This window comes from Lissotriton helveticus, chromosome 8 (genome assembly GCF_964261635.1).
Source record: "Lissotriton helveticus chromosome 8, aLisHel1.1, whole genome shotgun sequence".
Classification (NCBI taxonomy): Eukaryota; Metazoa; Chordata; class Amphibia; order Caudata; family Salamandridae; genus Lissotriton; species Lissotriton helveticus.
Window position 1 is genome coordinate 161,020,483 of NC_136069.1, and position 13,133 is coordinate 161,033,615.

A 13,133-nucleotide genomic window follows, 5' to 3' on the forward strand; every position below is an offset into this window, starting at 1 on the left:
AGAAGGGGAGAAAGGGAGGATCCCTGGGGTACACCACAGGTCAGCTTAACTTTCTTCGCAGAGAAGTTGGAGAGGCGGACAGCCTGGTGTCGGTTGCTAAGGAAAGAGGAAATCCACCTGAGGGCCGGCCCCTGGACGCCGGCGTCGCCGACACGGTCGATTAAGGTGTTGTGGTCGACCGTGTCGAAGGCAGCTGACAAATCCAGGAGCACTAAGGCCTGGCTGGTCTTAAGGTCCGCTCCCCTCCTAAGTTCATCCATAACTGAGAGGATGACTAATTCAGTAGAATGAGCTGGCCTGAAGCCTGCTTGTTGCGGGTCAAGGAACTGGGAACGTTCAATGAATGAACTAAGAAAGTTAGTGACATGGGCCTTAAGCACCTTACTGAGGTAAGGGAGCAACAAGATGGGGCGAAAGTTGCACATTAAGGAGGGATCAGTATTGGGTTTCTTCAGAATGGGAACGACTTCAGCTATCTTAAAGGAGTCGGGGACTAAACCTAACCTGAGAGAGTTATTGAGGAGTGCCAGAGGGGGTTTGGGACAGATCAATCAATCAATCAATCAATCATAACACTTGTATAGCGCACTACTCACCCGGAAGTGTCTCAGGCGCTTGGGGGAGGGGGTCTGTTACTGCTCGAACAGGCAGACAGATGGCGAAAACTTTTTGTAAAATGTGAGGAGGACAACAATCTGCAGGGGAGCCTGAGCCTACCTTTTTTAAAAGAGCTAAGAACTCATCCTCGGATATCAAGGTTATTTGGTCGACTACATGGAGATTTCTGATAGTAGGTGCCGAAATAGTGGGAGGTGTGGGGGAGGGGATGCTACTTGTGATTTTAGCGATTTTGTCCATAAAGTATAAGTTGAGGGAATCACATGGAGTTTGAGAGGGAAGGGGCTTACAAGTGACTCTGTCTGGATCCGAAAGCTCCTCCACTATGGAGAATATGTGTTTGGTCTTAGTTGCAGAGTCAGTAATCTTTAGGAAGAAATATGAAGTTTTAGCCTGGAGAATTGTTTGTTTATAATCTTTGAGCAATGCCATACATAGTTTTTTTTTACCAGTTGTGTAGTCTCTCCTCCAGCAACGTTCGGCCTGCCTATGTGTGAGTTTCTTAATTTTTAATCCATCTGAGAACCATCTCTGGACGTCATGGGGGCGTTTAAGTTTGATTCGCCTAAATGGGGCGACAATGTCACTGGCTGATTCAAGCCAGTGTTTAATACTAATGGCTTGGCTGTCTAGGGAATCTAGTTTGATGGCTTGGCTGTCTAAGGAATCTAGTTCGATGGGGGAAGAGGCACTGAGTAAGGTGCATAACTCATTAAGGTTGGCCCTGCTCCAGTTTCTAGCCATGTGATTCCCAATGAGGACCTGTTTGGTGTGGGGAACATAGGCCAGGGAAAACGTGATGATGTAATGATCAGACCATGGGCACGGGCAGATAAGGGGTTGAGTAATATCCAGGTTGGACGTCCAAACTTGATCTAAGACATGTCCCTTGACATGCGTAGCGGACTGTATGTGTTGGATGCAGTTCATGCCGTATAGAAGGTCAGTGAAGTCAAAGGAGCTTGGGCTCTCCCTTACATCTGTTGGCCAATAGTTAAAATCGCCAATGATCAATATTTTTGAGTTATTGATTATTAATTGGGATAACATATCGCCGAACAGTGAAGGGAAATCAGGCATGTGTTGTGGAGGACGGTAGACGAGGACACAGATGAGAGGGGACAGGGAGGATTCAAGTTTTAAGATAAGGCAGTCAACTGAGGTTATACCAGCAATGTTTAAGGCAGAGAACCTAAGTGAATGTTGGATAATGGCCGCGACCCCGCCTCCCAGCTTCCCAAGAATGAAGAATGTAGTAGCCCGGGGGCACTGCCGCAAGAATGTCTGGGTCGACTCCGCAGTGAGCCATGTTTCCGTCACAAAGAGTATGTCGGGCTTCTCTGAGTCCAGTAGTTGAAAGATTTCTAACTGGTGTTTGACCAGAGAGCGGGTGTTTAAGTAACTGAGTCTCAAGGAGGAGTTAGTTTCTCCTCTAGCCGGAGGGGATGAAAGACCACGCGGGTCAGGAGGAATAGGGGGAAGATGACCTACTACGGAGGGGACTGTAAGTTCATGGAACAAGGTCCTAGGGCACCCAATGAGCCGAGAAGGGCTCGAGTGCTAGGGCTAAGGGGCCAATTGTCATGGAGGTTAATCAGAGCTGAGGCCGTATGGGAGATAAAATGGGCAAAATTCCCTACCCCTAGCCCCGGTCGGCCGCGGACCGGCGCAGACGGGCTTGCCTTTGACGTGCCGGTGGCGCGTCCGCTGCGCGTCCGGGTGGGCATGAGCAATATATAGCCTAGCCCCTCTTCCAGCTAGACCGCAGCCTATGGTCCTGCCGGGCTCAGGGACTGACCTAAGATGGCGCACTGCCCTCCACACAAACGGCAATGCAGCCGCAATGGACCGGGGCAGGGGGAGCACACCTCTCCACAGGTAAGGGAGGGGATGGATAATTAATGAAGAGTCAGTGCTTTCAAAATAGTAAAACAGTAGATTTTAAAAGCGCGAATGATACGCTAGGAGCGGGCAAGTAGCGATCAGGTGAGAGCAGGAGAGAGCAGAAGAGTACACAGTAATCTAAATCATTACATCCAGCGTGCCTCGCAGTCTGCCCCCCAGCGCTCAAACGGTATCGTAGGGCTGCCACCACCTACTACAACCGCTTGTGTCTGACTGGTCCACTGTAGAAGAAAGACACATGAGCGCTGTGGGCACTGAATATAAACGGGAAGAGTGCCTGCATCATCCCCCAGCAATCCATCTGGAATCTAGAATCTAGACCCAACAAAGAGCTAAGATTTTAGAAAGACGTGTGAAAAATAAATAAAAATATAGATTTTTTTAAAAGCTTCAGTGAGTGGTGGATTCACCCCCTGGACTACTGTCTACTCTCCTTGACACATTGATCATCATTCACAAAGGGAAAGGAATCCAAAGGGGACATCTCCTTATGTGAATGGGTTGCCACCCCAACTTGAGGATCTGTTTGTTTTCAATGGATTGCAACTGGAATCATGGTTGAAAATCAGTGATGTATTGAATACTGATTAGGTATTTAGAATGGAAGCCAACAACATCCCTCTTCCAAATAGCGACGCGGTATTAATTCACAATCCCATTTTAGGAGTCAGTAAAATTGGGATTTATTACATTGCAAAAAAATATTTTTTGGGTTGCAAACCACGGTTTGGAGTGTTTACCACCTAAAAATTGCTTTTACATCTAGCCCCTAGTTTGGATCAGGCAAGGTATTGTTAAGAACTCAGATTGAGTTTGAATTTAGGCTAATCACTGAAATGTGCAGATAAATAGTTGGTAATTCCATTGGGTCACAATCTTTTCTTAATACAAATTTTCAATAGCCGATTAATACTGGTTCCTGTTAATGGCTTAGCAGATGCTTTATACCTGAAATAGTCAGAGAAACCACATTCAGTAACTGAACACATTCTGTTATCTACTATTCAAGTACTTAGATTGCTATACTGCTTCTTGGATCAATTTAAAGAGTCAATATCTTCTTGTCTTTGTTGCCAATTGGCCTTTTATGAAAGTGACATTTACTTCTTACGATCTGAAGCCCACCTAGAATTTAGGAAGTAGTTTTTCTCATGGTGCTAGGACCTTCAATCACTGACCATAAAAAACGTTCATGATATTAAAACTTGTCCACTATGTGTGTAAGTTATAGTTTCTCATCAGAGCCCAGTGGGCCTTGTCCAGCCCTTTCACTTAGCTCTTAAACCCTAAGTTACCATTTCCACTGGCATTATTTTCAACATACCATTGTCTAAGGAATTTACAGAAGTCATGGTGACTATTTACGATTTTTCTTAGATATCAAGTGTGATTTCATGTAGTAATTCTGTACATTGTAAATCCAACAGCTGTAGCCTACCAAAATGCAGAATTTTGATTGGGCTAACAGCAGGTCGATATCTACCTCAAATGAAACAGTCAAATGCAAGCTAAAGACTTCAGCACCCTGGTACACTAAAGACCCTGCTGTCAATAAATGATGCATCTGCAGACAGGAAAGAAAATAGAACAAAAACAGAGCTGCAGAGGACTGCATGATCTTAAAAACCCTCTATGCAACTTGCAGAAAGCTCATCACATCACTATGCTAACAACAACAATGAAGCCACCAACAGAGGCAGAACACATTTCAACACAATCAAGCACTGCATCAACCCCCTCCCAGACCCACCTATTCCTCACTTAAAAGGAAAGCGAAATGCCATAAACCTCTTCTTCAGTATCAGAATACAGAAGGTACAATAGCACAAGCCATCTTCATCTCTTATACCCACCCCTTCCAGTAGAATCCCACAATGGTCAGCCTTCAAAGGCCTCTCTCATGTAGATCTCACTAATGTTACCAACTCCCTCAAAACTACTCTATAAAGATGATGTCTGACCCATGTCCTTCCTCAAAACTGTCTTCGGGGACACTTTCTCCCCTCTACCCACTATAGTCGATGCCTCTCTTACTTAAGGAATCTTCCCAGAAGCTCTCAGTACAGGCCAGCACCTCCCTCTCCTAAAGAAACCAACACTATAAACTGATTCACCCACCAACTACCAGCCCACAACTACCAGCCCACCATTCACCTACCCTTCATCTGCAAGATTTTGAAAAAGCTGTCTATGTTCAACTCCAAAATCCCAATAATGCTATCCATCTTCTAGAAGACTACCAATCTGGTTTCAGATCATGCTACCTTACACAGCATAGGTGACGTCCTCGTACGAGGGTGATCACTGCCTCCTGATATTGCTAAACCTCTCAAATGCCTTTGGCACAAAAATCATTCCACCATCATAAGTACCCTGGGGTCTCAAATGGGATTCACTATCAACGTCCTTCACTAGTTCTTCTCCTACCTTTCCAGCCAACACTGGTTTGTTCACCTGAGCACCTCCAGGTCCTAAAAGAACCCTATTACCTGTGGAGTGTCCTAGAGTTCCATACAGTCCATGTCATCTTTGACCTCTACATGGAACAGTACAAACCAGGCTCAATGACATGAACTTGATGATTTTAAACCACAATTTTCACCAAATGTTAGTAATATAAACATTTCTGAAACTAGTGCCATTTGGTCTTTGTAGGAATTTTTGGGCAGTAAATGTCTTAAATAGGTGATACTATTAGTATTATTTTTAATGAAGATGTTAAATAGAAAAATGAATATGTCTATCAACTGTTTGTCTCAAGATGGAAGCAATTGATTGATTGATTGATTGTGGGTTTCTTAAAGTGCTAGAATCGACTCCCGAAGGAGTATCTCTGCGCTGTAGACCGCTGGGGAACCTGTCCTGGCTTTCCCTGTAAGATGGTCCCTACTGGGTATCTCCAAGGTGAAACCAGGCATCCCCGGCGTATGTGGGGGGCCGTTGTGGAGATGAGGCAAGCTAATGCCCAGAGTTGCCGAGTGTGATCCCTAGTTAGAGTAGGCAATGCGAGGCAGAGTTGATATACTGAATCTTAAAGAGTGAACAACTGGCCAATTAAGGAAAAATGCTTTTTGAGTTTGGAATTCCAAATCATCTTTGGTCTAGTCCAGCCCACATGATAAACATTTTTCGATCTGAAGCTCTTTTGAACACTTCTATTTCTTGGGGATGCCCTAGAGACACAGTATCCAGCATTGAATGCTTTTATATCTGTGAACACACGGCTTTATGATGAGTGATATGGTCATCCATATCTAGGCACACCCACTTTTTCTGGTCCAGTCTTACCTGGTACTCCAACAGTTCCAAGCTACAGTTAGTACTGCCACTTTCAAGGGCTTGTTGGGTTCCTCAATAGTAGGTAATAGACTGGGTTTGTAGTATGGGCTGTCATCTATGTCACTGGTGTATTATTGGGAAGAGCATGTCCAATGTTGTATCTAATACAGAGAAGATCCTGGTACAAGAAAACATTGAAGGCCATCAATAACGAGAAGGGAGAAAGGCAACCAATTTGGCTCCTCCCATGGAACAGATAATACCCTATTTCATCTCCCATCTCTTCATTAAAGTATGTGTAACACCTCAAGAAAAGAATTGTCAGCCTTTGTAGCATGTAGTGTGGGGACCTTTAGGCGGACATACCATAATGTATTTTTTGAGCCTCCTCTGTAAGAAGTCTTAGAACACATTTTCTATTCACTATGCAGTCCCAATTCCACACCTTAAATGGGGTGGGGAATGGGGATTTTGTGAGACCTGTGGCCTGGCCTTAGAAACATATGCCATATGTCCCTGAATACTTGATGATTAAACAATGGATCAAAGACTTCTCTCCATAACATTGTTTGCAAAGGAACGGAGAGGGGACAGTTTTCTGATGCTTTTTGACGTTCTTCAAAAAAGATCCATGAGAATTTATCTAAAACATCACTTGAGGGATTATTGTACAGGCTTGAGAGCATGTTGTTTTCATGATTTGAACCCAGGAAATCCTTTTGAGAATATTTTCTGTTTACTTTGTTCTTGTTTAAACCTTTTTTCTTTTCGATGTTCTCCTTGCACACGGTGTTGGTGGATAGTAATGAAATCCCCAAAACAAAGAAATAAAGAAGGCCATAATATGTTGATAAGCCGGCAGAGAACAAATTCTTTGTTCATAAATTAGAAGAGTCTACTAAAAGTATCTATGAAAAGACTCAAGACAGGAAATGTTTCACAGCACCATGCCTTTGTACTAATTCTGTGAATCTGAGAAACTTCCTAGAGTGGTCTGTTCTGAAACTGGAACTAAGCCTGATCTGATGTCTATAGAAATTTATATTAGTAGATTGCTAAATAACGTTGTAAGTCAGGGGAATTGTTCAAAGTAGGGAAGTACTTCAATACCCATAAAACAAAATATGGGCAATTCCAGCTCTTACTGGAAATACTGTATTTTACAGTGCTCCGGGCTGGATGTAAACATACACTCCTTACAATGTACTAACTAAACTAATAGGTATATTAAGTATCTACTATCACGATTCACACTTAAAACATATATTTTTATTTTTATTACAGAAACTAGAAAAATTCTCTGTATCACTACAGCAACTGGACTTCTCGTCGCTTCAGCTGTTGTGGTAGCTGTGCTCATTTGGTACTTTGGTAAGGATATGCTATAAAACCTGGCCTTTCCCCATTACTGTTGCTTAGTTCTAACCCTGGGCGTAGGACTACATCTACACTCGCGTAGTTTGCACAACTATGTGCTACGCGAATTGCACGTAACACAGTGCAAAAACACGTAGCGTAACGGGATTTTTTGCTTGCTCGCGGCCCTCAACGTCAAGTTGGCGACCGCGAGCGAGCAAAATAACATCCCGGCGAGACTTTTTCCTCTTTCGCGATCAGCAACATCAAGTTGCCGATCGCGAGCGTGGAAAATAAACCTCCCGGTGAGATTCTCAACGCGGGGAGGTCAGGTTTCTCATTGCGAGTGCTCTTGATCAGAAACTACCAGTCCGCGTTGAGAAAGCTGCAGCTCGAGTACAAATCTACAGGACTGGCAGAAAGCGACCGCATGCACTGTGCAAGATGCGGTTTGCAATGATTGCACAGTGCCGACAAGCATCCGGCACTGTGCAATCAGTGCGAACAGCATTTTGCACAGTGCACTACTCAGTTCGCTTGATTGATCCTGACTAGTTTCTTCCTCACCTCCACTACAGAAGAGGTAAACATGATCTTCTGCGGATGAGAAGAGAGGTCATATTATTGTGCCCTCTTCTAGGGGCTAGAATAGCGCTGGTGTCTGAGGGATCATGATCTGACCTCTCCATGGCCTTTTGTTTTTATTTGCAACTCCAGTATTTTAATTTATTGAAATGTTTTAAGGCCACATCCTACTACATGCACTCACACCAGTTCTGTTTTTTTTTAAATCCATGTTACTTCATATATTTGTAGAGCTATGTTTTAATGTACTAACACTATTCATGTGCTTGTTTCCTTCTACTTCCCAAGTGACAAAGTACTGCCTATTCAATGGCATTTCCTGCGGCTTATCAGGCTCATGTGTTAGTAAGACTCAATGGTGTGATGGGACGCCGCAGTGTCCCAATGGGGAAGATGAAAAGCAATGTGGTAAGTGTTGTCCATCAGTTATTAGTCTTAACAGTTGAGTTTTGCTTGTGCATCTACAAGGGGATATTAACCATTTCTCAGTGCACGAGGCACAGGCTTATGGGGTGGAAGAGTTTGATATTCCTCTGATGTACACAAAGGCGTTATCAAAACTATCCTTGTGCTAAAATGGGGCAACTCATAGGATCTATTCTTTCTGGATAAATACACAAATATAATTACTACATTTATGAGGAATAATTATTCTATCTTCCATTTTCCTGAAATCCTCAGTGATGTTGTCCTCAAACCTTGCTCTCCAGTCAAAACTATGAGCATATTTGAGGAATAGCATTAACTGCAAAGACTCCTAAATAGATTAGTGAATATGCTGTCAACAAAAAAGAACTTCCCTGGAAAGAAGACTATATTCCTTCTGCTAGCATTTGTATGTTCTTGCTGGGATTCAATCAATGACCTTACCACTCCCCTGACATTCTGTTCTTGTATGAGGTATTTAGTACGTGAATGATGGCTCCTCACCTTTGGCACAGGATGCAGGGGCTTCACTCTGCCTACAGTGGTTTCAATGTGGTACTTCTGAATTCAGGAGATTGTGGCTATTAAATTATATTTTTTATATCAATATTTTTGATGAGTTGGTTGGAATAATTGTCATGCTTTGTGTTTAGCATCTCACCATTTTTTTAAGTGGCTGTCAGAGATGTTACCATCAAACATAAATTACAACATGAATTGATATGTGTTGGACTTGGCCCTTTTGGCAGGTTCACCCCAAAACTTTTTGCGTTCTCCTAGCCTTTTTCTGTAACCTGGTGTTTGTGATTTTAGGCCTCTGAGCACTTTAGCACTGTGGTCCAGTGTAAAGTGTGTGCGCTCTCTGTGTATGTGTGGTGAGACTGGCCTGCCCTCCCATAGGAATGCATGGGGGATATGTGTGTCCCTGGTAGTTCCTGACATGAGAGGAGTGCAGGGGCGAGTTTAGTATGTATGAACTCGTGAGGATAAATGCTGCGCAATGGTGTGCGCAGATTTATGGTGACTGGTGGATAAATGCCACTTTTAGAAGTTGGCATTTCTGTGTCCTGTGTGTCTGCCTGCCTGATGTGAATTGCATGTCTGGCTTGTGATTGACAGGTGCTGGATGATGTGGGTGGCTCCAGGATCCAGGATGGGTCTGCCCAGTGGTGAATAGGGAGATCTGCATGTAGGTGGGAGGGAGGAGTTGCACCTGGGACCTGAATAGGAATGTGCCTTCCCTCCACAATGCCAGCTCCGCCCCCTGTGGTGTGTCTGAGCACCTAGCCTCCGCTTGACAAAGGAGAGAGGAGCTGAGCACAACAAAGTGCTCCAAAGCTCCCCTATACCAGTTCTGTGCTGTGACACAAAGGGTTTTCCTAATATAAATATAGGGGCTGTGTCCCTATAAAAGTGTGCAGTCTTGGTTCCTGATTCCTGGGGGGGCGTGCTGCTGCTGGGGCCCAGGAGGACCTGCCAAGAGGGCTGCCTCCCTGGGCCCAGCTCTGCCCCTGGGACCATTTTGCTCCATTTCTTTTCCAGGACTTTAAACCTAGTGCCTGGAAGTGTGCTTCATTGGCTATCTGTGCAAAGCGCTTTATTTTGTGAAGGAGCTCTTAAGTGGCCCCCTTGCAGCGTGGGGCTTCGAGCGCCTTCAGGGGAATCCCGATGTAGGGAATCCGCCGCAATTCTGATTTCATCGAGGGAGCCTACCCTTCCTTGCCACCTTGTTCGTTATGCCTAATGCGAGTTCCCACCCCGCTTATTTGAACCTCATGGCGGGTGCCCACCCCGTTAATGCGTAAATTATGGTGGGTGCTGTAATAAATAATCCAATAAATCCAGGTTATAGTTGGTACTGGTTTATTATAGACAGCACAGTACTCATTTCTTCTGTTCCCAGCAGGCATCTGCCAGTATCAGCTTTCACACAATAACAATTCTAAATGGAATTTACAGAAGGTGCATGTGCACAGAACTAAAGGGCATATATTAAAAGGGAAATACAATAGAGCATCTTAAAAGAGAAATGCAAGGAATATTACACATCTTCCTCCTTAAGAAAACATTAATATAAAGATTTGCATTTAGAGACACGACGGACATTCCAAACTTTTCCATCTTGTGTGACTACACTGTTGCGATTCATTTTAACAACTTTGATGGGTTTGCCAAACTTTACATCACCTTTAGTAATGAAACCAGGCTTTCGAATTCTCACCCAATCATCACAATTGAATTCAGGTTCCTTAACCTTCATGCGTTTGTCATAATCACTTTTGATTTTCTGTTGCTTAATTATAATTTTTTGTCCAACTTCAGAAACATCTGGTGTAGTTTTATGAGTGTTACAATTCTTTTTAAACCACCAAGGACACAATTTGGAAATGGGATTTCTACCCCTCAATAAACAGAAAGGTGAGACTTCGGTAGTTGTATGAGGTGTAATACGATACAACCAAAGTCTCTCCCTTAATTTCTCCTTCCATTCACTTCCAAATGTCCGGGCCCAAAGTATATCCTGTTTGAGAACAGTGTTGTATCTTTCAACTTGTCCATTTCCTTGAGGTTCATATAAGGCAGTTGTGATATGTTTAACCCCTTCAGTGCTAATGACAAGGGTAACTCGTCATGGAGTTTCCATTGATTTCAATGGAAATTACATGAAGAAGAGCAAATACCCTTAGCATCCAAGTGGTTAATACCACAATCTCTAAAGAACTTTTGAATTTCAGAAGATTTGAATTGTACTCCATTATCTGAAATCATAATTTCAGGAGTACCTTCTCGGGCAAACAACTCTTTTAAAAATAGAATCACATTGCTAGTATTGGGATGAGAAATAAGTTTGACCTCTGGCCACTTAGAATGATAATCAACTACTACAATGGCAAATCTACATTCTAAAGGTAAAAAATTGAATGGACCAGATATGTCAACACCCAATTTTTGCCATGGATGTTCAGGCCATTTAATTGGTATTAAAGGAGCTGGGTTACATTTGCAGGACTTGTCACTGTCTATGCATTCTGGACATTCCCTTACAAATCTGTCCACAAATTTATCTACACCTGGCCACCAGAAATTGGATCTTATTAACCTTTTCATGGATGACATGCCCATATGACATTCATGACTGAGTCTCAAAATAAGTTCACGAATTCCAAAGGGAGGTATACATTTGTCAGTTCTAAATATCAAATCACCCTCAGTAACTAATTCATCTTTAATATTCAGAAAAGGTAATAAATCTCCATGCACTTCTCCCTTATAAGGCCAACCCTTGTTGATAAAGTCATTTACTTGACAAAGTAGAGTATCCTTACTCATACTGCTCTTCCATACTTCTTCAGAAATACTCTTAAAATTATCAGACACAGACTCAGTAATGCTGACTACTACTTCATCTTCATCCAGCTCTTCAGCATAGTTACATGGTAATCTGGATAGACAGTCTGCAGTGACATTCAATTTGCCTGGAACATATTCAATATCAAAACTATATTCTTGAAGACGTGACATGAGTCTGGCTATGCGAGCAGTAGCTCTCAGTCCTCCTCCAGGGGATAAAATATTTACTAAGGGTTTATGGTCTGTCCTCAACATAAACCTTGCTCCCCAAATGTAGTTGCGAAAATGTTCTACAGCCCATACACATCCTAAAAGTTCCTTCTCAATGACAGCATATCCTCTTTCTGTGGTAGTAAGTGTACGAGAAGCAAACGCAACATTCCACTCCTCTTTCCCCGAGCGTTGTGATAAAACACAACCTAAACCGTAAAGGCTAGCATCAACCGTCAAAAGGCATAGCTTGTTCAAACTAAAAGGTCTGAGGGTAGGAGCATTCACCATATCAGTTTTTATAGACTCAAAAGCATCTTGTTGCCTGTCGCCCCACACAAATTCCACGTCTTTTCTAGCAAGTTCTCTTATGGGTTCCATCTTTGAAGCAAAATCTTTGATAAATTTACTGTAGTATTCACAAAGACCAGAGAATGATAATAGTTTCTCTTTACAATCTGGTGCAGGTGCTTTTAAAATTGCATCAACCAACGATCTTTTAGGAGATACCCCATCCTTAGAGATCGTGTGCCCTAAGTATTCTATTGTCTCTTGAAATAATTTACATTTATTGTTTTTGATAGTCAAACCAGAATGACTTAAGATCTTACATACATTTCTTAAATGTTCGTTATGAACTTCAATATTTTTTGAAAAAACAAGAATGTCATCTTGGAAGCATTTAACGTAATCTCCCATTTCTTTAAATAGATGAAACATGGATCTCTGGAAAACGGATGCCGCAGAGGCTAATCCAAATGGCATACGTTTAAATTGATACAAACCTTGAGGCGTTATAAATGCAGTTAATTGTTTGGACTCTTTTGTCAATTCTATCTGGTGATATGCCGATCTAAGATCGAGAGTAGAAAAGACTGTGGCACCTTCTAGCATGCTCACCACTTCATTGATGTTAGGTAGAGGATGGCAATCAACTACAATATTAGCATTTAATGCTCTTAAATCTATACATAGCCTCAAACTTTTATCAGGTTTGCGAGCAAGAACAATTGGGGAAACCCACTCAGATGACTCGATTTCTTCTATTACCCCATTGTCCAACATTTCTTTAAGAGCATTACTCAGTTCTTCTCTGACATTGAGTGGTACATTTCTGAGTTTCTGTACTAGAGGTACAGCTCCTTGTTTGAGTTTGATCCCATGACTGAAACCTTTTAATTTCCCTAACTTCTTGGAAAACACTGTAGGGAATTCATTTGCTAACTCCTCTCTTTTGTCGTCACCCTTTATAGTGACAATAGAATTTATATCTGAGCATATATTATCACATAACATAACTGGATCCTTAGATCGTGGGTTTAGCATTATACCTAATTTCCACTGATCTCTCCATCCAAGTACATCAATGCCCTTCTTAGCAACATACAAATTGATAACTGCGG

At 42.5% G+C, this 13,133-nt stretch overlaps 1 protein-coding gene across 2 annotated transcripts in view; it reads left to right on the forward strand.

The window, feature by feature from the left end:
- Positions 1–13,133, forward strand: part of TMPRSS2 (transmembrane serine protease 2) — a 341,947-nt gene that overhangs the window by 168,706 nt on the left and 160,108 nt on the right. For both annotated transcript variants that reach the window (XM_078656813.1, XM_078656814.1), the window contains 2 exons: positions 7,087–7,173; positions 8,032–8,151. In XM_078656813.1, coding sequence (XP_078512939.1) covers positions 7,087–7,173; positions 8,032–8,151 — 207 coding nt within the window. The remainder of the gene's footprint in view (positions 1–7,086; positions 7,174–8,031; positions 8,152–13,133) is intronic.